The sequence below is a fragment of the Dendrobium catenatum genome, unplaced genomic scaffold (genome assembly GCF_001605985.2).
Source record: "Dendrobium catenatum unplaced genomic scaffold, ASM160598v2 fragScaff_scaffold_243, whole genome shotgun sequence".
Taxonomy (NCBI): domain Eukaryota; kingdom Viridiplantae; phylum Streptophyta; class Magnoliopsida; order Asparagales; family Orchidaceae; genus Dendrobium; species Dendrobium catenatum.
Window position 1 is genome coordinate 1114421 of NW_021318705.1, and position 26843 is coordinate 1141263.

General features: G+C 37.4%; 1 protein-coding gene across 6 annotated transcripts; it reads right to left on the minus strand.

The window, feature by feature from the left end:
- Positions 1-26843, minus strand: LOC110094701 (BTB/POZ domain-containing protein At3g05675). Of its 6 annotated transcripts, XM_028693230.1 has the most exons (3): positions 26548-26842; positions 22172-22562; positions 1-1610 (listed from the first exon to the last, which is right to left on the minus strand). In XM_028693230.1, the coding sequence occupies exon 3, from the start codon at positions 1563-1565 to the stop codon at positions 219-221; it is 1347 nt and encodes a 448-aa protein (XP_028549063.1). In that variant the 5' UTR covers positions 1566-1610; positions 22172-22562; positions 26548-26842; the 3' UTR covers positions 1-218. The 6 variants fall into 6 exon arrangements, with proteins under 6 accessions (XP_028549063.1, XP_028549067.1, XP_020675656.1 ...); XM_028693234.1 differs by lacking the exon at positions 22172-22562 and having other exon boundaries at positions 1-1567; positions 26548-26843; XM_020819997.2 differs by lacking the exon at positions 22172-22562.

Sequence of the window (26843 nt, forward strand, 5' to 3'; positions counted from 1 at the left end):
TAATTGCAAACAGCAAGCTCGATTATGATCAATATCTCCAGTTCTCATACAAAAAGAAAAATGATTGCACTACAATAGATTTCCAAATGAACAAAAACCATCTTCAAAGTTAAAATCGTTGTTTTTGAGACAATAATATTAATCTATCTTCATCACAATATAGGGTGATCAGATTAAGTAGCTACTAAAATTTTAGCCAAATTATGATTGAGCACACTTCATAAGAGGCTCACAGTGGAATTTCCCACTCCATTCAAGCCTACCAATAGCCTTCTCTTTGCAGTTTTGGTTCGATAACACCATACCTCAAATGCCTCGCTCAAGTCAGGAAATTTTAGCCGTTCAGTCCTCTGCAACCAATCTCCAAATATATCCGCCTGGTCATCAGATGGTAGTGCCAGAATTAGAGATATAATTGCACCCTCAATATTTTGGCACAGATCAACATCCAACTTATATGCAAAGGATTCATCACTATCACTCTTCAAATCTAATAAAGGCTTCATCTTTCTCAAATAAGGAAGCCATGTTGTGAGGAAATGAACCCTGGATGGAGCTGGAAGCACCACACTGCCATATCCAATTGCATCAAGGGCTTTGCTAACAACCTCAATCACCTTTACCTTGACTGCCCAAAAGCCCAAGCTGTACTTCTCGTCTTGAACTACAGCCAATATTTTATCAGAGATTTCAGCCCAACCTGTGACAAAATCCTTTAACATTTCCATCTTGGAAAGAACCCCGCACATCCACTCTAAGTCTGAGAGGCTTTGCAAAACTCTCTGTTCTGCTGCCTCTGGTGACTGCTCGAAGTCCAATGGGCTTGCACTCAGCTCAGTCTCAAATGTTGCGAATATGTTGCCGAGGCCAGTCCTCGCCTCAGATATCACATCCTCATCCACTGTTACCAAAGGAGTGTCTTCATCTTCCAGTAGCATGTATTCCACTTGCTCCTGGGCAGAAGTTTTTAGTTCTTCGGTGAATGGAGGAAAAGATCTTTCAATAGATGTTGCGAAGTGTATGGCAGAGATGAAAATATTCTTCGTAGCATTCAAATCAACAGGCTGGATTCGGGCCAGGATGGGAGTAGCTACAGGGCCAAGTGTGGGAACAACCTTTAGTAACTCTTCCTCCTCCTTTTCATCCCATGGCACAGCTTCCAGGTACTGTACGCAGCTCTCAATGATGGAGTTACAGTGAAGAGTAAGAGAAGCTTGGAGAACACCAAGAGCAGTCCTCACAGAATCCCAAGATTCCAGAACTAAATCATCAGAGACATATAGGAGTTTCAAAAGCTTAACATAGTGGTCATACTGAGAACCCTGGCAAGGAACTTGAATGCAGATTGCAGAATCATTTTTTGTTCTTGTAGCATGATCATTGGAAAGCTGCTCTGCAAAGAACTTGCTTTTTTTTACCAAAATGGTTGAGTGACAATATAAAACTTCTTGCCTGTCTTCCCAGTTCTTTAGGAGAACTGTAACGTCACTTGTGTTCTGATCACCAAAAGTATATTTCTGAGCTACGCTGGATTCCTCCATATGAAGAGGTCTAACATATTGCATAGCTATTCAGAGATATACGAAAGGGTCAATTGGATAGCCTCAGAACTGCAAAGAGAAAGCAAGAACTTTTTCAAAATTGATGCTAGAGTAGAAAAATAAATAGTTGAACCTGTTTAAGACTAGTTTGGACTAAATCTAGGTGTATAGCTATGCAGATAAACTGTTTATCCATAACAATAGAAAATGGACCGTTTACTTAGCCTTATCCAAACTAATTGAAATTGGCTATGTGAACCTCATTCTCCACTTACTGACATTTAATGTTATTTAAGGTGTTAAATTTATATCATGCAAATCTTTTTGCACACAAGTTTTATCTATATTATTTTTGGTATACCTCTTTTTCCCCTAGTCCTTTTGCATAAAATTTATTCAACCATTTTATTTGTGTATTTTCACCCTCTTTTGTACATGCAGAAATCAATTAAATTTATTTTCCATTAACTTATTTTCAAAGATGCTACACTTCTACAATCCTTTTGATTCTAAATCTATCCAATTAATTTTGTCACATGTTCATCTTAATATTATCATTTCTGATATTCAACTCGACTTTTGTAACTGTTTTATCACCCATTTGCTTACCTTTACTTATCCCACTACAAACAAGAAGTTAATTGCACCATCCCTTCGACAAATTTGTGGTACCTTATGCCCTACTAGCAATAGTGAATGAAGTAAACTCTTGTTTACAGACTTATAGTACCTCAAGTAGAGCTACCAACTGCTCCTAAAAAGGTTGTCTAACAAGTAGGGCTTTAAGTTCGCGCAAATAAATAGTGCATTAGACTACAGCCTTGCAAATTTAAAAGTAGATTATAACTCAATAAGTTAGTCAAGACGTTTGTTGGGATAATAACAAATTATTTATTTTGAAGGATAAAATCTAATTTAAAATTTTTATATAATTTCTGGAAAACTTAAAAGTTAAAAGTAGATAATGGAATGAGTTTAAAATCACCTCCTTTTCAGTCCTATAAATAAGCATATCTAAAGGATTTCCATGTGGATGAGGTTGGAAGCTTGGCGTGGGAAGAGTTGGACAAATGGAGAGTATACGAAGTGGTTGAGACTTGGTTTTTAAGTGAAGAGGGAGAAGTAGAGAGGGATGGTGAAAGAAAGAGAAGGATGACGAAGTACCTTCTCAATGACCAAAAGTACAATTAGGACAAAATTCGAGTCAAATTCATAGAGAGATGTAAATGTACACTTTTGTGGAACTTTTAAAGTTTGCATCTCTCGTCTTAATTTAATGTTTTTTTTTTTTTTCATCGTCTCCTTTGAATTATTTTCTCTGATTTATTCTAAGAGATTGGGCCTTTATTTTTTTAATGGAAGGAGGGTGTATTTTGGGAAGTGCTAGTGAGTGTCTTTCTTTTTGTACAATATTATTTTTGTCTTCTATTTTTAAGTGAATAAAATCCTCTCTCCTCTCCTATGGTGTAGGCTTGTGATAGGAAATACTTGAGATCTACAAGGAAACATCTTCGGAAAACAACGAGATTTCTCCACACAAATTCACGAAAACAGTAGATAATTTGTATTATTTGATGAAAGGAAAATGGAAAATAGAAAGATACAATTGATCCTCTATTCGAGAGGAGGATCTCTCTCCCAAATCTCTAGACGCCGCTAAAGCCCAAAAGAAAACCTAAACCTAAGAGCTAAAATTTCAGCCAAATTTAAGATGCCCTAACCCTAGGAAAACAAACTATTTAATGCATACAATCAAAAAGGAAATCTCTATATAGTCCCTGCATTCAAATTTTCCTCCTAACTCCCTAAGAAATTCTTCCAAATTGGCTCTGTGAAGAATGGGCAGTTGGCTACTCCTGTGCCCCGGAGTACACTTCTCATCACATCTAAAACAGATCCCCTTCGTCCTCTTCTCTTGTAATTCCATTTCTGTGAGCTTCTTGATGCTGTCCCTAAGTCATCCTCCTGTAGTCTTTTCCTTTGAAGTCCCCCAAAAAATTTCTGATGTTGGCTTCTTAGATGGATTATGGAGTGATACTAATGTTTCTCAAAATCAATTTGGATTCATGCCGGGTAGGTCGACTATGGAAGCCATACATTTATTAAGAAGTTTGATGGAGAAATATAGAGAAAATAAGGAGGATCTACATATGATATTTATTGATTTAGAAAAAGCATATGATAAAGTTCCAAGAGAAGTGCTATGGAGAGTTCTTGAAAAGAAAGGAGTCAATAATGCTTATATTCAAATCATTAAAGATATGTATGCAGGAGCTATTACTTGTGTTCAAACACAAGGTGGATTGACCAAGTATTTCCCTATTTCGGTTGGGTTACATCAAGGATCAGCCTTAAGCCCATATCTTTTTGCTTTAGTCATGGATGTTCTCACTAGACATTTGCAAGAGGATGTACCTTGGTGTATGCTTTTTGCTGATGATATTCTTCTTGTTGATAAGACTAGAGAGGGAGTTGAAGGTAAACTTGAATTATGGAGGTCAACTTTAGAGTCTAAAGGTTTTCGCTTGAGTAGATCTAAAACGGAATATATGGAGTGCAATTTTAGTAGTAATAGACCTAGTGAGGGGATTGTGACTTTGGGCGATCAAGTCATTAATAAGAGTACACGTTTTAGATATCTTGGATCTATTGTTCAGAGTGATGGTGAAATAGATGGGGATATTATCAGCAGAATTCAAGTTGGATGGTTGAAGTGGAGGAATGCATCGGGCTTGTTATGTGATAGAAATGTACCCCTCAAACTTAAGGGAAAATTCTATAAGATGGTAGTGAGGCCTGCAATGCTTTATGGTGCCGAATGTTGGCCTTTAAAAGAGAAGCATAATACTAAGTTAAGTGTGGCAGAGATGAGGATGCTCAGGTGGATGAGTGGCTTTACCCTTAGAGATAGGATACGAAATGAGCATATACGTGAAAAGGTTGGAGTAGCTCCAGTAGAAGATAAGATTAGAGAAAGTCGCCTTAGATGGTTTGGTCACATAAAACGGCGGCCTTGCGATGACCCGGTTAGGAGAGTAGAGGTATTAGATTTGACTTATGTTAAGAAAGGTAGGGGTAGACCTAAAAAGACTTGGTTAGAAAATATTAGGAATGACCTTTCTTTATTAGATTTAAACGAGAATTTGACTTTTAATAGGACACAATGGAGAAAAAGGATTCATGTAGCCGACCCCACGTAGTGGGATAAAGGCTTGATGTTGTTGTTGTTGTTGTTGTTGTTGGCTTCTTAGATGCCAATAATGTGGTGGTCATCTTGTACGAGCCTCCTGAGCTGCTGCCTCCCATCTCTTTCTTCAGGTGCCTCTGATCCTCCACCAACTGAGCTAGCTCCATGGCCTCTCCCAATTCACAAGGTCTCATCACTCTAATTACTGCTCGAATCTCTAGTATCAGTCCCTTCATGAAATTTTCCTCTAGCGCTGTCTCAGGAAGGTGGTCTAATCAATTAGCAAGGTGCTCAAATCTCTCATGATATTCCATCATTGAATCATCCTATGTCAAGGTGAAGAACTGCTCGTAGAAGTCTCCTCCCTGCCAGTTCTGAAACATTCTACTAAACAATCCTTGAACTCCCTCCAACTCCGTATGGGTCGTCGCATGTCCCTCCACTAGTACCAAGTCATAGCCTTCCCTTCCAAACATAGGCCAACTGCCGTCGGCCTCTCTTCCTCCGTCAGCCTGTTGAAAGTAAAGTATCTTTTCATCATGTAGATCCACCCATGTGAATCTTCTCCCTCAAAAATAGGCATCTTCAGTTTCCTCACTCTCAGATCTCCTTTGTCGACTCTGCTTCCTCTAAAATTTCCCATTCCCCACGAGGGTGATTCCCCCAAATCGTGCCAATCATCTCTCCTTCGCTCGCACGGTCGCACCAAAACCTTTCACCACAAGCCCACCTTCTCCCTTCAAATTCAGCACTCCTTCGATCATATTCAACCCCTCTCCTTTTAAATTCGACACCTCTTCGATCAAGATCAAGTCCTCACCTTTCAAATTCAACACCCCTCTACTCATGTCCCACCCCTCACTCTTCTCCACGTACCCTTCACCCGACTCCTTCCAAGGAAGCCTTAGGGGAGGCATTTTTTTTATTCCCTCCAAAATCTCCACCTCTTGATCTTCCATTCGTCTGATCGGCTTAGAGTATTCCCCACTTCCTTGGTTGTCTGCGCCTTCCCTCACCTCCAACGGCAATATTTTGGTTTGACCCTCAAACACTTTCTTCAACATCTCCTCCAAGATGAAAAATTTCATATCAAACTTATCATGGATGGTGGAGATATCTTTTTTATATATGAAACTTGAGTTTGGAGATATGAAATCTCATATTTCATTTGTCTAATCTCCCATTCCAATACTTCTACCTTTCTTCCAGCCATGCGAACCTAGATTTAGGCTCCAATAGCAAAGATCAACAAGCTCGATGCGAATCTGGCCTCCCAAACAGCAAAAACAACAAGATCAGAGGGGAAAACACAGCAGAAATCAGAGATGAAGACTTCTATTTCAGAGCAAGAAATTGCTCTGATACCAAATTGATAGGAAACACTTGTAGATCTCAAGTATTTCCTATTAATCTTCGAAAAACAGTGAGATTTCTCCACAAAAATTGTAGATAATTTGTATTATTTGATGAAAGGGAAACAGAAAATAGCAAGATCCAATTGATCCTCTATTCGAGAGGAGGATCTATCTCTCCCAAATCTCTAGACGCCGCTAGAGCCCAAAAGAAAAACCTAAATCTAAGATATCTCAAATTTCAATCAAATTCAAGATGCCCTAACCCTAGGAAAACAAACTTTAATGCATACAATCAAAAAGGAAATCTCTAAATAGTCTCTACATTCAAATTTCCCTCCTAACTCCCTAAGAAATCCTTCCAAATTGGCTCTGTGAAGAGTGGGCAGTCGGCTCCTGCGTACAGTCGGCGGAGAATTGTCTGCCTATTCCTGTAAACCGGTCCCGTATTAACATGCTGGACTAGTCCAGTGGACCGGCCTAAAAGCTTGTTAAATCATGCCATGTTAATTTTGGAGTTCTCTTTATGATGTATCAACCAGATAGGAAATGGATACAATTTCAGTAAAACTAGAGATCGGCACAAGAAATTTAGGTAGAAAAACACATAATAGCTCTTTTAATTGAAAGAACTAAGAAGAAAAATACAATACATAGTTGGATCTTCAATTGGAGAGGAAGATCCGACTCTCCCAAATCCCTAGCCATCGGCTAGAGCCCACTTAACCTAAACAAAACTAATTCTAATAAAATCGAGCATAATCTGAAATCTCTCCATAGTTAGCCTTAAATAGGTTCCCAATTTTCCTCCCAAATTAGCACCCTTTCCCTAAATAATTCTCTCTCAAATTTGAATTCAAATTGATCTATTTGCCTAATTAATTTCTTCCCAATTATAATTAAAAATTTCTTAAATAATTCCCCCTTATTCCTCCTTACATAATAAATATTAATTCCACCAGGCTTTCCCTAAATAATTTCTTCTTAGATTTGAAATTCAAATTAATTTTTTTCCCTAATTAATTCTATCTCAATTGTAATTAAAAATTTCCTAAACAATTCCCCCTCTCTCCTCTTGCCATGTCGTGAACTGTTCAATGGGTTTGCTTATTCATTGTCTTCATCATGGATTGGCTTCTCTCATCGTTGTTATTGTTTCCTCATCCTCAAACCTATCACCAACCTCTCCATGCCCACAACCACTTCCTCTATAGTTTTATTCTCTCTCAATTATAGAGTCTCCTCTCCTTCAAAAAGACATTCAATTCAAGAACATTTCCAATTCTTCGTGATTCTTCATCAGCCTTGTTCATGGGATTGTATAGAACTCATCCCTCTCCAATAGCAACAACATCAACCTGATGTTCTTCTTACACTCCTCGGGTCAGCCTTCAACCGCAGCCACAAGAAACCCCTTCCATCCATCTGCTTTGACGATTGCTTGTTGATTGGGTTCTTTCCTTCCGTCGTCTTCACATACTGAACACCCTCAACCACATCAGCTTACTGGATTGCCGCAAAAAGCTCTGGCCACCGTTTAGCCAACTGATTTGCATTTTTTGTCCACAGGAACCAGCACAACAAGCTCGACCATTCCATTAAGCATTCAAGGCCTCCATGAAACCAAGCTTTCTTTTCTTGGATTTTCTCTCAAGTTCCATCAAGAAGGAATTTATTTCAAGAAGTAAATCTTCACTTCAACAGTCCACATACCCAAATCTTTCCTTCAAGATGAAGAATGTAGATTTGGCAGAAGCGATATAGACCATGCAATCCACTCCCAATTCACAATTTTCAGAAATTCAAAAATCCCTACAACAAGCGGATGCTCAATTTGCCTCCATTGGCACAACATTGCAACAATTTCAAGTATTCATGGACTCCGTCGACAAATGCCTCGACAGCCTCTGCTTGGATCGTCCACCATCTTCCCATCAAGAGCCACCACATCCATCTAGGTTCTTGGATTTGACGCCCGATTTCTATGTTCTGAATACTCGTCTGCCAATATGAATTTACCTTTTCTTAAAAAAATGAAAATCGAACTTCCTCATTTTAATAGATCCAATGTGAAAACCTGGATCTTTAAAATGCAAAAATATTTCAATTTTCATAGTATTCCAGAGTACCACCATGTAAGAATTGCTTCATTTCATCTTGAAGGGTCTGCGGCTGTATGGTATAAATGGATTCATATGAAAGGCCAAACTCCTTGGCCTTATTTCATGATATTATTACAACAATGATTTCGCATATCCTCCTATGAAGATTTACATGGCAATTTATCTAAATTAACTCAAAAAGTATTTGTTCTTGAGTACCAAAAGCTCTTGAAAATCTTGCATTTAAAATTCCAAATCATTATGAATCTACTCTTATGAGTTATTTCATTTATGATCTCAAACAAGAATTGTGTATAGAACTTCGATTAGCCAAACTCATTACTCTTTTAGATGACATGGATTTAGCTTGCCGCCACGAATCCAAATTTCAAGATTTTTTACACTTCCTTCTTCCCATTGGCAAAAATCATTCCCACCTCTCATCCCAAACAAACCTACCCACCCCTCCATGCCAAAAGGCCAACCATCTGTGTAAAAGCCGGTTCAGCCAGTTCAATTGAACCGGCCAGTTCTAATTAATAACCCGCATGAGTACAGGTCCAATCGAACAAATAGTGAACCGGCGAAGCCGGCCAGGCCGAACTCATGCATAAGTGCTCCCGAAGGGTTCAATTCGTGGATTTAAGCCTGAGAACGCGTAGAAGAGCGAAAAAGAACTCCTCGCGAAGAATAACTCCCTCGTCTTCATTCACCTTCGCCAAAGAAGCAAAATTTGATAGATGCTGTGAATGAGAGAAATAAGAAGGAATGTTTTTTTTTTTTTGTCGATTATTTATATTTTTTGTATAAATTCTTCTGCGATATTTCATATAAACAACGGGGAATGTCTTCTCTAAAGGCAAAGGAAGAAAAGATGAAGGAAAAAGAGAAAGAATTTGGGGATTTTGGAGTTTCTTCTAATTCTAACGGTGGAGGAAATAGTAAGTGCAAATTATCAGTTTGTTGTTCAGCTTAGATAGAATATTTATATTGTCATTTCTCTAATTTGAGAAGTAAAATATTATTGTCAATAGGGAAAATCCAAGTAACGTAAACTTCGATTCAACATTGAAGGAAGTAAAAGTTCATTTCAAAGAAAAGATTTTTGTGAGGTACGTTTTATATTATGAAGATATATAGTGCAATAAATTGTGGAGGTATATACCTCACAAAAATCGAATGAAGATATATTATGAAGATATATAGTGTAATAAACTGAGTTTAGTGGTAGCATTCATAACTTTATTCAAGATAACATTTTTCACCCACTTGGCCTTCACCCCAAACAAATTAAACAATTTGACATTTTAGTTGGCAATGGCAATTTACTTCTTTGCAATTCAAAATAATCCCCAATTTCAATAAACATATAAGGGTATCCAGTCATTTTAGATTTATTCATTCTCTCTATAGATGGGTGTAATATTGTCTTAGGTATGCAATGGCTTCAATCATTAGGTTCAATTTTACATAATTACTGGGATCTCACCATTCAATTTACTGATCAAAACTGAAACATCATTCTTCATGGGGAACACAATTAATTGTCGATCCCATATTTGTGCATCAATTTCATGCTTTGATATAGCATTCTCCATCGATACAAATTTTTATCTTCATTCTCATATTCTGTTTAATGATAATCAACCTTCCAAAACTCTTTACAAAACACTTAACATCCATCACTAAGATTTTACCTAATCGCTACAATTTAAACATTTATTTGACCAACCACAAGGCCTACCACTACCACATTCTATTGATCACCATATAAATCTTCCTCCACCTTCCAAACCAATCAATATTTATCCTTAGTCCTTACTGATATCCTCACTTTCAAAAAGATGCAATGGAACAAGTAGTTAAAAAAATGTTACAATCAAACATTATTCGTCATAGTCAAGTCAATAGTCCCTTCTCCAATCATGTTCTATTGGTTAAGAAACATGATGACACTTAGCTTTTCTGTGTTGATTATCACGCACTTAATTATCTAACTATTAAAGATAAATTTTTAATCCCTACAGTAGATGAGTTATTAGCGAATTACATGGTGCAACCTTCTTTTCTAAACTTGACCTCCGTTCTAGGTATCATCAAGTTTGAATGCACCCAAAAGACATTCATAAAATAGTTTTCCGCACACATTACATCCATTTTGAATTCTTAGTAATATCTTTTGGCCTTACAAATGCACCATCTACTTTTCAGGCTTTAATGAATCAAATTTTTTGTTCTTATCTTCGCAAGTTCATCATAATTTTTTGATGATATTCTCATATGTAGTTCTGCCCTCTCTTTATGTGGATCATCTCCAATTGGTTTTTCAATGCCTACAAGATAATCATCTCTTCTTAAAACTAACAAAATGTTAGTTTTTCCAAACTTCAATTGAATCTCGGCCACCTTATCATCGCTGGTAATATTAAATCTGATCCAAAGAAAATTAAAGCCATGCTTAACTGGCCTATTCCATCTTCCTTATAACATTTAAGATCATTTTTGGGGTTAATTAGCTACTACCTTCATTTTATTTCCAACTATGCCTCCATTGATGCACCATTAGCCAATCTTCTTAAAAAGATGCTTTTAAATGGGACACAACTATCTCCACTGATTTCCAAAATTTAAAATTGGCCATGACTTTTGCCCCTGTTTTAGCTCTACCTGATTTCACTAAACCCTTTGTATTAGAAAGGGATGCCTCTAACATTGTTATTGGTATTGTTTTATTGCAAAACAATCACAAAATTGTCATTTTAGAAGAAATTGGGCCTATGATCGTCTCAATCCTCCACTTATTTAAAAATGGCTTCAATATCTCTTAGGTAATCAATTTATCATTCGAACCGACCATAAAAGCTTCAGGGAACTATATAATCAAATTTAACAAACCTTCGATCAGCAATATTACCTTCATAAGCTTTTAGGTTTCAACTTCATCATTGAATATAAGCCAAGGAAATCTAATATTGACACCAACTCCTTGTATTGTATACCTGATGCCAGGGAGTTATCTACGTCTTCTCTTGCTTTATTGTTTTCTTTAATTACAACTTTTTCTTTTTTTGCAACAGTTAAACCAAGAATCTCTCACATCCCCAAATATACTTCAAATTACATCACAATTGGCAAAAAAGAACTATCCATGACAGATTATCATATCAAGGACAACATTTTATATTATAAAAATCACATTTACAATAATAAAAAATTTTATCTTAAAAACGCTTTAATTACTAAATTTCATTCAATACCTCTTGCAGGTCATAGTGGTACGCTAAAACCATCAAACGCCTCACTGCAAATTTTTATGAGCAAGGCTTACATAAAGTTGTTGAAGTTGTTCGTCGGCGTCGCATTTGTCAAGAAAGCAAATCCTCGAACAAGGCACCTACTAGCCTACTCTCTTCTCTTCTAGTACCTTATCAAGTTTGGGAGGATGTGTCCATGGATTTCATAACAGGTCTATCCAATTCTAAAGGTTACACTATCATTTTGGTTGTTATCGATCATCTTCCAAATACGTCCATTTTGGTCCCTTTCCCACCACATATTCAACCTTCCAAATTATCACTCTCTTTGCAAATATAGTTGTCTGTTTCCACGATTTCCCAAATCAATTGTCTCAGATAGGGATAGTATTTTTTACAGTAAATTTTGACGCCATATCTTTAATCCAAGTGGTGCGACACATCACTATAGCACTACTTATCATCCACAAACAAATGGCCAAACCGAAATCCTAAATAGATGTTTGGAACAATACATTCATGCCTATAATTCCAACAATACCTTCCTATGTTAGCCCGAACTCTTATAATACTTCTTTTCACAAAGTCATTAAGATGTCTCCATATCAAGCCCTCTATGGATGTTTATCTCCTTCAATATCTTCATATGTTACCACCACATCAAACATTCATACCCTAGATTCATTACTAACCATCCGCCAAACTCTTTTACAAACCCTCCGCACTAACATGCATCAAGCCCAATATAGAATGAAATTAATGGTGGCTAATGTTCATCGACATTATTTAAAATTGTCAGTAGGTGATTGAATTTTGATTAAATTACAACATTTTGCAAAAATTTTGTAGTTAATTGTACCCACTCCAAACTAGCCAAACATTATTTAGGCCCCTTTCATGTTCAATCAATTGTCAGTCCAGTGACATATCAACTAACTCTTCCTCCAAAAAGTAAGATTCATCCAGTCTTCCATATCTCTATCTTCAAACCTTTTTTTTGGCACCCTCCCACTACCATTATACGTATTCCTCTCTTAACCATAACAATCAACTACTAGGCTTACCTCATGCCATACTACCTGCGTTATAAAAATACACAGACAATGTTACAAAGCCGGCCCAGGAGGGGCCGGCTGGACCGGTCTAGGTCTACACCCGGCGGAGAACACAACAGGGAGGGCGGAACTTTGGGTGGGCCCATGCTGGGCTTAATGCAAATTTTGGGGGGAAAGATTTGAATGTAAAGGTAGATTAGGTAAGTGTTAATTCTCCATTCATGTTAATTAGGGGGAATAGGAGGGAGAGAGGATCATCTGGAATTTGAATGTATTTTTGAGATATATGATTTTCTTGCTTTGGGCTCTTGGCGTTGCTGGAGATTTGGAGAGTTATTCCTTCCTCTCAAATTGAAGGAAATTGTATATTTGCTTGTTTTCTTGAATCTACTAGTGAAATACAATTGCTCTATTGGTTTTCCTACAAGTTCTCTCTCAGATTTTCTCTGTTTTCCACTGTTTCTGGCTGTTTTACTGCTGTGAACAGCAGTTTTCCCTTTTGTGGTGCTTGATCTTGGTTAGGTTTGCTTGTGCATACAAGTATTTCCTATCAGACAACCTCTTAAACAGATGCTATTGCAATGGACACTTTCTGCATCAGATGACGTCACTTGGGAGAAACTTTCAGCTTACGCCTCTTCTTTTCCATCCCTTAAGCATAAGGATAAAGTTAGTTTTTATGGGACGGGAGATTTAAGCACCAATGCATTACTCTGGAAGCAAATACAATACAAAAATAATGAGAAGATTGGATCCACAAATCAGAAGAACAAACCCAAGACAACAATTCAAAGTTTATAGTATACATCCAATATAGAAAGCAATCTAACGATTGAACCAACTCATGATTTTATAAGAAATAAACCTATAACGTCAGGGTTATTTTTATTTTATTATTATTTTAGACAACTAGCCCTCTTTCTTTTCACTTGTACAAGCTTATAAATAAACCCCCCTTACTGTAATTGAAGATATGGAAATGAAATTTTGTTTTCTCTGTCCCTCTTCTTCTCATTTTCCTCTTCTTCTTCTAGGAGTCATCACCTACTCAAAAGGTGTCCTATCATTCTTGATTCAATCAAGAAGCATATCGGAGTACATTGGAATATCCCATGCTTTATTATAGGTGGTGTCTCTCTCCACGATCTCTTCACAAATGCCTAATCATTTATCAATTCATATAAAATATAACAACATTCTTCTTTCTTCCAAGAATCATGTAACGAGACTTGTGATTCATGAAGGCAGTTTGTCTTTTTGGTACAGTGCGTGCCTCCATAACAGCTTATGAGCCTCTAAAACTTAAAGATCTTAGAATCCCTTTAACTTGCCCAATTCTCAAAATTGGAATAGGTGACACAAATAAACGATGATTGTAAAAAATGGTAATACATAAAAGGGATAAAGAATAAAGAGTTAATCAGGTTAAAATGCTTTTATAAATTGTCTTCCATTGCATGAAATCACCGTTATGTAAGTCCCAATGCAGCTTTACCACCCACTTATAGCCCATTTTTCTAACTGACTTATTTGAAATTTGAATTTGACACGTTGTACGCACATAAATCGTTTGATGTGTGAGTAATCTGATGCAGGACTAAGTATGATTTAAATGAACGCGATAAGAACTTGCACGTTTTGGAATAAGAGCAATAAGAATTTAAAACGTTAGCCAATAAACGATAATAGAAAATAAGAGAGAGGTGACTCTACTTAAACCAAATCACATGTTAAAAGCTAGAATCACCAAAGCAATTAGAATTTCAACCGATGCAAATTAAGTAGATGTTCAATAGAATCTCTAGGTTAACAAAGAGATTAGAAAGCATAGAAAATCAAAACTCAAATCCTACGTTTACTAAGCATTGGTAGATAGCTTTGCACGACTCCTTGTACAAGAAAAGAGGATTAGGAGAAAATTGAATAGGAGGAAAGGTTCACCCTCGTCATGGGACAGAGGTGATTTGCCACTGAACGTTGGCACGTTGCTCTTCGATTGCTTCGGACAAGGTGAAGATGATGCAATCCAAGTAATACTCGGCAGAATTCCGGGTTGACGTCGAAGAAAGTTCATTGGAGGATGTCGACGAATCCTTGCTCGTTGTAAACGAAGCCGGAGTCAAGATCGGGATCGGCCATACATCGATTCCATAGGGTTGAAGTGTTGGAGATGACGTCCTTTGCTTCCTTTAATGATTCCTCTTGAGAGAAAGAAGTTTCTCTCAAAGATTCAACTAGAAAAGAGGGTGGCCGGACAAAGGAGGAGTTTGGGGGAGAAAATAGGTTCAGATTTTAGAGAAAGAAGGTGGAGAGAAATCAAGCACTCACTTCCCTAATTAATCCTTTAACTTGGAAAGGATTTATGTGTGATTAGGCAAAGGGTGGGGGTGGGTAAGAGAGAGAGGAGAGGTTTTGAATTATTTACAAGAGAGGAGCTTGATGTTTGGAAAGTAATTCCATAGGGGACCATTAGGAGGCTGGCAGCATAGGGGGGAATATGGGGGAATTAAGCAAGGTTTATTATTTTCTTAAATAGGATTCTCTAATTAGGACATAGGATTAAATTCTAATCTAATTCAAATTAAAATTTGGATTTGAGTTTGGAAACTTTCCTAAAATAGGATTCTATTTTAGGAAACGTTTCAAATTTAAATTTAATTTTGAATGATTGAAATTGTCACCTTCCAAAAGAGAAAATATGAAATAGGAAAGTAATAAGGAGGGAATTGTAGTTTGGAAGCAAGGAAAAAAAGGAGGGGCTAGCGGCTAGGTTAGGCTTGGGTTAGGGTTAGGTGGGGTGGTGGGATTAAGGGGGTCACCCAATCAAGGGGAACCATTTTAGGAGGCCGGCGGCTAGGTGGAGTGGGGGAAGGGGGGGTTTGGCCGGTGGTGGGGTGGGGATGCAGCCAACGGTGGGGGTTTTGGAGAGCCGACGGTTTGGGTTAGGTGAACCGTGGGATGGAAAGGGAAGGGAGGAAGAAGGAAGAAAAGAAATACGAATAAATTAGCCACGAACCCGGACTCTTCCAAGGTTGATGGGTGATCCTCTTTCCTCTCCAAGGGATTTCTCTCCCAAAACCTCTCAAGCTCGCTTAACTAAATATGCAGAATTTTTTTTATCAATCATTCATTAATCTCAAAAGAAACATAAGGGGGCTGGCTATATATAGCCTCATACATTGAACGGGAAAATAAAAGACGACTTGGCCCTTTGGGCTTACACATGACAACCCCTTAAGGGGTAAAAAGGGAAAATAACTAAAACAAATATATAAAGCAAATAGATAAAATAAATACTTATGAGGACTCAAAAATAGATCAGCACAATTGTGGTCGTAGATCGGCGACCATACCTCTGATAAACTTTACATGCTCTGATGTCCCCATCATAATCTTTACATATCTAAGATATATGCGTGATTTGACTCTTATAATCACCATATTACACTTCGTCACCCCATGGTACTCGTCAACTTCCAAAAATAATACAATTAAATTTATTTGCCAACAGCATTCAGGTAGGCTGAGGAATGGAGAAATCTCCGATAAGTGCTCTCTCTCCCTATGACTGTTCTAGCTAGCATATAACAATAATTTTAAGGATTAAAAAGGATAATAAGCCTCATTCGCTAGACCCGCCTGCGGTCAGGGAAGTCTCTTGCCCTCTTCTTTTTTATTGTTGTAGTTTTAGTGTTTTGTTAGGCTTGTTCGATTCGTCCACCTCCAGCCGTACGTGGCCGGAATGGCGGTGAATCGACTTGTTGATCCCGATTTTTTGGAGGGGTCTTTCAAATCGCGTTCTTTCGTGGAGGCCCTTGCTGCTTTGTCAGATCATGGTGCTTTTCCTGAGCTGAAAAAGTCTTTGTTCCGTATCCCTTCTTTATGGATTTCGGAAGCCGAGATTCAAGAGTTGGCTGCTCTGTTTCAATTCGCGTTGGTGGGTTTTCTTCTGCTCGTCATCCTAGTTTGGACTCTATACACAAGTTTTTCTTTAACCACAAGCTTAATGCTAATTTTTTTGTTATTTTGCTTGACCCGTCGCATGTGCTGGTTAAGTTGAAAAATGATTTGGATTATAGCAGAGTGTTTTGTCATAGATCATATTTTGTGAGCAATTGTTCCATGAAATTAACCAAATGGTCCCCTTCTCTTGACATTGGTGTTTAGTCCCCTATTATTCCCTTATGGGTTTCTTTCCCTAATATAAGACCTCATATGTATTCTCTATGGATCCTTCATGCTTTGAGTTTTATGTTTGGTCGCCCTTTAAAAATTGACAATGTCACTTGTGTTGGCTCTCGTCCGTCACTTGCACGTGTGTTAGTGGAGCTTGACATTACCAAGAAGTATTCTGATAAAATCTGGCTAGGTCCTGAAAAATTTAGGGTATATTCAGAAGGTTGAAATGGAGGAATTTCCCTCCTTTTGTATAGATTGTAAATGCATTGGGCATATTAGGGGTGAATGTTGCACCTAGTATGCTGTCTCAATTTATATTTCTATTATTACTTCTAATCGTGGTTGAGAATACTACTGGCAATACTATGGCTATTGTGAATATGGTAGCTTCAGATGGTCATGATGATTTTGTTGTTGTTGATAATTTGGAAATTCCTTCCCCCTCTCTGCATGGTGAGCAGACTTTCGGGGATTTGGAGGGTGACTCTGGTGTTGCTAATAATCCTGGGGTGGTAGTTATTGAGTTGGATGGTCGGATGGAAAATGCTCAGGTGGGGGTGGATTGTGATGGCGTTTCTTTTCATGTTGTAGCTGAAGGCTATTTAGTTGTTGCTCCTGTTGTTTCGGGTGTTTTGGTGGACACTGTTATGGGGGTTGTGCCTTCTTCTAGTGTACAAGTGGTTGTTCTGAGTGGTAAATTTGAGGGTAATTGCTTAGATTTGCAAATAAACTCTTATGTTCCTCCTTGTAAGGCTGTGGAGGAATTTTCGGCTTTGGCTCCATCTTGTGATTTCAGAGAGGGTGTTAATAAGATTAGTGGTGCTAATAATCATGGTTAATATTATTGCTAGTCCTATTTCTTCACCTACTGATCATGTGGATGTTGCTTCTGGGGGAAGTGATGCCCTGAGCCCTTTGAAGGGTGTGTTATCTCATGTGCCTATTGTGTTTAGGGATATTATGGATTCTTCGAGTTTGGCTGCTGCTTGTGTGGAATATCCTATGACTTTGTTGGAACCATTGAATAAACTTTTTGATGATGTCCTTGTTTCTTTAATTTCAAATGAGGTATTGAGAGCTCAATTAGCAATTCAGACGGCGAGTGATTGTGTGAATAATAATGGCAAGCTGGAGGAGTCCCTCTCCTCACCTTGTGATGAGGAGGAAGGGCCGGAAGAGGATTTTCCTCAATCAATGTTCCAATTAAAAGTTAATCGTATTGTTGAGAAAACTTTTGCTCTGAGGGGTGGCAAACATCGTAGAGGGAAGTCGAAAAGGAAGTAGTTCTTTTTCTTGTTGGTGCTTTGGTTGTTTGGTCTCTTTTGGCTGTGCCCGGATGTTTGTTGGTTTGGCTTCTTAATTGTAAGGTGGTGTTGTCTTTTGGTTATGGGGATTATGTTGGGGTTTGCTATTTGGCGAGTTGGGTTGGAGGTCTTTTGGTGTGGTTGCTCTTTTCATCTTCTCTGATCTTCTTTGCAATTTGTATTATTTCTTTGGTTCTAGGTAGTTGTGTGGATTTGTTTTGCAGTATGACCTTGTTGATCCTCTACTGAGCATGGTTCTGCTAATGTTTATCTGGTTGTCTTGCTCAGGTGGATGCTCTCTTGATTTCCTCCTTGGCTGCCTTGGTTCTTGGATGGCTTTTTTGGTTTATTTTGTTGTATTTGGCTTTTCGTTCTTGGTTCTCTTTCTTCTGCTTTATCTTATTATAGATTGGATCAACGACCCATAGGTTTTGCCTCCAATGATGTATTTTTAGGGGTTTGTTGATTCATTAAGGGCTTGTAATTTGCTTTTACTTAACGCGTAGGTCCCATTTTATGGGTTTTCTCCAAAAAAAAAAAGGAATAGAGAAATCTGCCGCATAGACATTCATGCAGCATGCATGAATGTAGCATTCTAGATATAACAAAACTATTGCGATTAGAAGTCTAAATACATGCCGATTACATAACACGCCCTCCAATAAATCAAAGTAATTTAGAAGCTTCACATAACGCAACATTTAAATATTGGTGCCGATATCTTTAATGACAAGCAACTAACAGCATACTATTGCGATTAGAAATCTAAATGCATGCCAATTACATAGCATGTTCTCCAATAAATCAAGTAAATTAGAAGCTTCAGCTAATGCAACATTTAAATATTGGTGCCTATATCTTTAATGACAAGAAACTGACAGCATTCTACATGTACCATGTCAAGCCACTGCTCAAAACAATGGCATTTTATGGCTTATCAAAAATGGCATAAACTGCAAATCGACAATAAATGTATATTTCACCCCAAAACATGATGGATCTGTAGCAAGTAGATACAGATATAATGGCAATTATTTCATGCCATGAAACGTTAAGAAAAAACCATGGTATTTCGGAAGGTTTAGATGTAGTTGCAAGTGAACGCATCAGTGCTACTACTTCACTCGAGCAACTGGATTATTAGAAATATAGCGATAAGAGAAGTCGTTAAAAAAATATTGATTTATGTTGTGTGCCCTTATGAGGCCATTAAGGATTCACCGACATGGTGAGCACATTAGAGTAAAAACAAAGAATGCAGGCAAGGGATGGCAGTTGGGGGGGGGGGCTGGAAGCAACACTTTATGCATTCATTTTCATGAATTTTAATCCCAATGCTCCATGCCTAGATAAAGTTTCTTTAATTTTAAGAACATAGGGTGATGAAGTGTCTTGGGGTCAAGATTTTGCTAATGCAGATTTAGAATAAAATGAATAAAATCATGCAAACACAAACTCGCATATGAAAAATTCTTAATTTTAACAACTATTTGGTAATTTTCAATGAAAATTAAAAAATGACAAGAATCAATGAAGATGATAAAATCAACGGTTTTCTACAAAAAAAAAAATAGAAATTTAGAACAATAAAAAATCATATAACTAATAAAAAAACCAGGCACTTGTAAAAATTCAAATTGTATAAAATTTAAATAATATCAATCACGCATGCAACCCAAATATTAATGTAAGAATCCCACAAATCAAGAGAAGAAAGAAAAATGTCACCATATCAAGCCTTTCAATTGTGCAAGGAGATAGCACTACCAAAAACATTCAAGTCTCCCTCTTGATCAAAGAGAACTCTATTTAGAAATAACTTCATTGTTTATTTACATGCAAAAGACTGTTAAGTATTATAAAAATTATTCATGAAATTTCACTAAAAAATATATGCATTCGTCCTTAGAGTCGACCCTACATGATGCTACAAGCCACATGAATCCCACACAATAAGGTATATATATTTAGTAAAAATTTTAATCTCAAGATGTTAAAAAGGAGATTTAGCCATCTCGATCAATCAATGAGTTCGATTCAATCACGAGACATTTGAACGCCATGAACATCAAGTTCAACAATGAGAATAATGCCTTATGCTTACTCTCATCACTGCTTGAGAGATAAGGCAGCATTATAACAAACATCAATAATTCCTACGAATCATCTGCCATGCAGCTTGGTGATGTCAGAGATCTCATCATTAGTAAGGATATCAAACAAGAAATAAAAGTGAAAGTATATTATCTTTTGTTTTAAATATTGGCAATATGAGAATGTCTCAAAACAAGAGCAACAATGAATGTAGAAGCGGATCAAAATCTTATGGAAAAAACCAATAGTAAAATTACAATAAAAGTAAGTCTCAAAATCGCCCAAGTAATGCTAGTACTATGGCAAGCCTAGCCATATATAATAGGCCGCATGAAGGAACATAAGCAAGGCCGAAAGCCAAAGAATTAGATAATGAATGCAATGTTGGAAGACATTCAAAATGCCCTGATATTCAATACAAGCAGTCCAATGGAAACATGAATATTGGATTCAACTACTTTTGTTTTCATTCTTTTTCAAACAAGGGCAAAATAAAAAAGAATTGCACGGACAATAATGGAAAAAGTTCCTTATTGATGATGAGCCATTGAATATTGTAAGCATTAGAAATTTAATAACTAAGACAACAAATGGAAATACTCGAAAACTGAACGAAGTCAAGCATGTCACTAGCTCGAGGAGAAACTTGATCTCCATCGCACAACTACTAGCAGAAAAATGTCATAACACTCAATATTAGTCCTTGGAGATTACCCAAACAACAAGATAGATGGTCCCAACATTAATTTTATAAAAAATAATAGGAGCCACTGCCAATGCGGAGGTGGAATCAAATCTACGGCATCAAAGGCAAGGCATATGAGCCAGAATGGCTTGAAGATTCTCAATATCGAAAGTAAAATATCAAGTTAAAAATCTATTGAAACAATCTCATGTGATAATCATAAGAAAATTAAGGTAGATCAATTTCTACATGGCTATGAAAGAATTAAAAACCAAAAGGTTAAAGCCAGTACACACAAAAATATAGGAGTTATCCCTCATTACTTCCAACAAGGCCATTATATTTTTTATCACCTTCATAGTTGATAACATATGAAGGTATAGGTTTATGTTGACAATTAAATCTAACATGTTCTCAACTTTAGTGAAGTGTACAAGCCTAGTGGAGAATGAAACTAGATAAAAAATTAAGCACCTGCAATCAAATATATGACTTCACATAATTCAAAATATATTGCATAGTTCAAGAGACTTGCATGGAAAGAATGTGATGTGTCTTCGAAGTAAAAAATAGCAAGTAGATAAGAAGAAAAATGCATGAACCAAATATTAGGGCTCATTTTTTATTATCTCTTCAACAAATAATGAAAGATATAATTGATCTACTATTCAAGAGATAGAGTGGCTCTCCCACAAACCCTAAGTGCCGCTATGAACAACTTTAAAGAAAAAGTACAACAAATACAATCACATAATGAAAATAAAACCACCCAATAAATCCTAATATAAACCTTCCTACTTCCCTCCCAAATCTAAATTCAAATCAACTATCTTTCTTTTCCTAAATAAATCTTTCATAATTCCCTCTCAACCAAATCAGCCATCTTTCCCTAAATAAACATTTTCAAATTTCCTCACAATCAAATCAGCCCTCTTTCCCTAAATAACTTTCATAATTTCATCCCAATCAAATCAACTCTCTTTCTCTAAATAAATATTTCATAATTAGTTCCCCCTTAATTCCTCCTCCTTATATAATGAATAATAGATCTCCTGGGCCCCACAAGGTCATATCAATACTCCCCCCCCAAAGACACACCTTGTCCTCAAGATGAAAGGATGGGATCTATCTCATGACCATCTCGTATGGCTCCCATATGACTTCGTCCGTCTTTATTGATAGTGCATCCTCGGACTTGTTCTCCAATCTTTTGATATTAGACCACAAAATCATATCCAAGTAACTTAGATAATCACCTCTGATGCTCCTCTATTACCATTCTTTGCTCCAGTAAAAACTTCAGTCTCCTCTGGTTTATCCTGACAATAAAGTATTGCCCTAATAAATAGGGTCGCCACTTTTGAATGGCTTAGACAATTGCCATCAACTCTTCACTCGTATTCAGACTTGAGCCTCACCCTGGTCATGAGCACCTCGTTGAAATAGGTAATAGCTCAATGATCCTGCATGAGTATTGCCCTTAGTGTGTACCCTGATGCATCAGTCTCCACCAAAAATGGTCTACTTAAGTCAAGGAGTGCTAATATTGGCATGTTGGTCATGACTTTCTTCAACTAATCGAAGGCATGTGTTGTTACTTCCCCTCGATTGAAATTGTCCTTCAGCTGCTCCGTTAGTGTCCATGCTATCGTGCCATACTCTCGCACAAAATTCAGGTAGTACCCGATGAGACCTAAGAACCCTCTCGGCTCCTTCAGGTTCTTCGGTAGGCCAATCTAACATAGCCTCAAAGTTGGATTGGTCTGCTGCTACCTCTGCTCTATTCTGTCATAGGTACTCCATCTGTGCCTGTGCAAAAGAACATTTTTTCAAATTTCCATACAGCTGGTTGATGAAACCCAACTTCCATAGCCAAATAGGAGAACATTATGAATGCAACTAGATACTTCCTTCTAATAAAGCATAAACCAACACCAACAGAATAAAACTTTATAGTAAACATATATAAGTAAATGATCAGGAAACCTTAAAAGAAACAAACTAAAACATAAAATAAAATACCCTCAGAACAACCTAGAAAGGTAGCCTCATATGCAAATCTAAAAATTAGAGAATGGTGCTCAAAGAAAAAATCAAGCCAATGGTGAAAATCTTGATCCAGCTCAAGCCGTCACTCCTCCGACAAATATTAATAAATGTACTCAACAACACCTTACACTCACAATATTTTAGAGAAGAAAGATACAAGTGGAAGGGTAACCGTGGAAAGAATAAATAGATAACAGATCGGGAAGTAGAAATAGGTGTAGGACGAAGATAGCTCACAAGCTAAGAAGAAAACCCTCATGTTTGGATTAGATTTCAGCCAACAACTCACTTTTCCAGCAGGAAATTAGCTATATTTATAGGAGAAAAAGTCCAAATGCCCCTATAAATGTGCCACCCCAAATAGCCAAATCAAGACAACCACTTTTGGAGAAGATAAAGCATTAGTCTAGGAAATAGCAAGGAGGGAAAATGATCAGCCACCAGTAGGAACTCTGCCCAGGGAAAATTGAAACTACTAGGGCAACTAGCCAGTAGGAATTCCCATAATTTACATTGGAAACTAGCGGCAGTAGTAACCGAATTCTGCATGGAAAACCAGTCATGAGGAGACATGGGCCAATCAAGCCAATTAAGAGAAAAAATAGTCCGAGATTAAATGCCCAATTAGCCAACAAGAAAGCAAGTAAATAAATTCAACTTGAGTGGAAAACCAAAGGAGAGAAGATACTTAAGAGCACCAAACCCAAACATGATCATGGGTTGATTTTTATCATAGGGCACATAAAAAAAACATAATCCAAAATTACATAACATCCAAAACATAATAAAATATAAAATATAAAATGATAATCCTAGATTACATCACTGGTGCTCCCTCAAAATCTCCAATATAGTCCTCAGGTGACCCACATGCTTTGCCTCCGTATGACTGTATATCAGGATGTCATCAAAAAATATTAAAACGAATTTCCTAAAGTAGGGTTGAAAAACCCGGTTCATAAGGGACTGAAATGTGGTTGAAGTGTTGGTAAGGCCAAAAGGCATCACAAAAAACTTATAGTAACTCTCATAAGTCACAAAGGTTGTCTTGTGCGTCACAAAGGTTGTCTTGTGCACATCCCCCAACTTCATTCTAATCTAGTGGTATCCCAACTTCAAGTCAATCTTTGAGAAGATGACCACCTAAACAGCTCATCAATAATGAATAGGAAACCTGTCTAGCACAGTTTTCTTGGTTAGGACCCAATAATCCACGTAAAACCTCCAACTGTCATCCTTTCTCACAAATAAATTGTGCTGAAAAAAGGGCTCACACTAGGCCTGATAATCACCGCCTCAAACATCTCTCAGATGATCCTCTCCATCTCATCCTTCTGAATCTACAGATATTAATATGGTCGGACAGTGATAGGAAAAGCTCCCTTTTTCAAGGTAATGGCATGGTCGTGCTCCCTGAGTGGCGATAATCTGATAGGCTGCTAAAAAATCACAGAAAACTACTGCAAAAGCAAATGTACACACTCGAGGACCTCGATCGACTTTGAATCTCAGACCTCCTTCAAGCTCTGAAGCTCCGCAGAGTACTCAGCACTGCTCCTCGATCCTTAACCATGATTTTGAGTGAAACCATGGTTCTACACAAGCTGGCATCTCCTCGCAGCACCACCCTCTTCCCCTCCACCTGGATCTCCATAGTCAAAGATTTCCAATCCACCTTCATCTCCCCGATCATCTGCAACAAATTCATCCTTAGGTTCACATCAGTGCTCCAAAAATCCAAGGTAAGAAAATCTTCTACTATCTGTATGCTTTAGAGTGTTAGCACCAACCTCCTGCAGATCCCCCTACTCCTCTTCACCTTCCAAAACAGCAAAATATGATAAGAGATTCAACACAAAATTAGATTTTTATTGGTAGAAAACCAAATACGAACAAAGCAAGATACAATGGTCATGTTTCGAGAGAAAAACCTTCTCTCTCAAATCCTAGATGCCGCTAGGATCCCTCACACAAGAGAACTACAACACTCAAAATAAAATTATGTATAAGAATAAAATAAACCCTAACTTTAGAATTAAATAAGTTTCCTCCTTACCTCCTAAATCAGCCTCCTTCCTAATGTGTTTCCCTCCTCTATCTGAAAATTAATTAGGAAAGGATTTCCTAATTTATTCCCTCCTAGCATAATATTTTAAATCTCAATTGGGCCCCACCTCCTCAACCGACTTCCCCTCTCTGTCCGCCTGCCCCACCTGAGCCGAAGTTTGTTAGATCGGGCGGTCCAATGACTCCCGGGTCCGCTTGGTGAGGACCCCTGCTGCTCCTGCCGTATCAGAGAGGCTTCCAACAGAGGAACAAAGGGAATAGCTTTTTGAGTGATTGCAGGAGAGAGATGTTCTGGTTCTTCAGGAAGATTGAGGTGTTGTTAGTTTTAAATTTATCAAAAAAAAAAAAGCTTTCAACCATAGTTAGAAGAAACTCTTGTAGTAGGGAAGGGAAGATGATATAGTAGGAGTAATAACATCTTATCTTCCATGTGCAACCTCATTCTCAAAATAGATTTGTATATTTTGACATCTTCTCACATTCAACTATCATCTTTGCAACAAATGGTTGTGTTCTCTCTTAATCAGTGACATAAATAAAATAGCATATACATTCTTATCTCCAACTTTATATAAAATATAGATAATTCTCATATGCCCCTTTTAAAACTTTAGTGAATTATTTGATTTAAGTGAGGTCGTGGATTCACGTGAATCTCACCAAATCATATAATTTTTTTGTGCTCATGTTTGTGCATTTGTTGTATTGAATTTCTAATCATCATACATTTTGCTTGTTACAATTAACCTAACATAAATTAAGTACAACAAATAAACAAATATGGGTACACAATTTATATGATCCCGTGAGATTCATCTGCGCCCATGACCTTACCTTACATAAAACGAATAACCTAATATTTTTTAAAAGGGACACATGGAGATTACCTATGGTTTATATAAAGTTTGACATAATGATATATATGATATTTAATTTATTACTGTTTAAGGGAGAACAACAATTTTCTACGAAGATAAAGGTTGAATGTGGAGAAGAATGCATCAAAACGTAGCCATGTATATAAAGAAAGGAAACCGGTAATTCAAACTTGCAAACATATTCAATTTGGATATGCTCAACAAGTCCGGAAACAGACAAAGTTGTCACTTCAATCAAGACTTCCAGGCATACTTCCATAAACAATACCAAATAAGGAAACACAAGCATTCAAGAAACAAAACAAAAACTTCACACCCATGCGTTTACAGAATTCTAGTCAATGTTACCATAAAAAAGAAACCTCAATCATATTAGTAAAGCGGCGCTTGGAACAAAAAATTCCATCTCGACATACAAACTGATTCCCGCAATCCAGATAAAAGAAAAAAGACGACAATCAGATAACCTTCCCAATTACTACCTCCACTCGACACCCCTCCCCAATTAATCCTCTAAAGTGCCACCTTCGTAAAAAAATTCAGTCCTATCATTTCACTCTTCAAGTCTTTTTTCTTTTTTTTTTTTCTTTTTTTTTTTTGGTTTCATGGCACCCCACTATCACAGATCAAAATCACACCTCTTTCACCCTCCTACCCACCAATAGAAAACCTTCACCGTCTCAACTAGCAGATTAAGATGACTTTCTCAACAATATTCCCTTCCACATAACTCAATGCATAGGAAAAAAACTAAATCAAGTACAAAAGAAAGAATACATACAGGATGCGAGAAATCATACCAAGAACAAGTTGGTTTCCGCATTGCTGAAGGAATCAACACAGAACAACAAGACTGCACCGTCTGCACGACAGAATCCGTAACATAGAAATAGAGAGAAATCGAGCACTCTTCTTCTCCTACGCCCTTCAATTCTCTCTTATCCCTAACTTGCTATAGAGGACTGAGGAAGTTATGAAAGGAATGGAGAACAGGGATGCAGGAACCAGCGAAGCTATCGCGAGAGGAAGAAGAAAGCCGCACATCGCAGACATCTAGCCGTCTTTCGCCTTCTCTTCATTTGTACTTTTTTGAGCG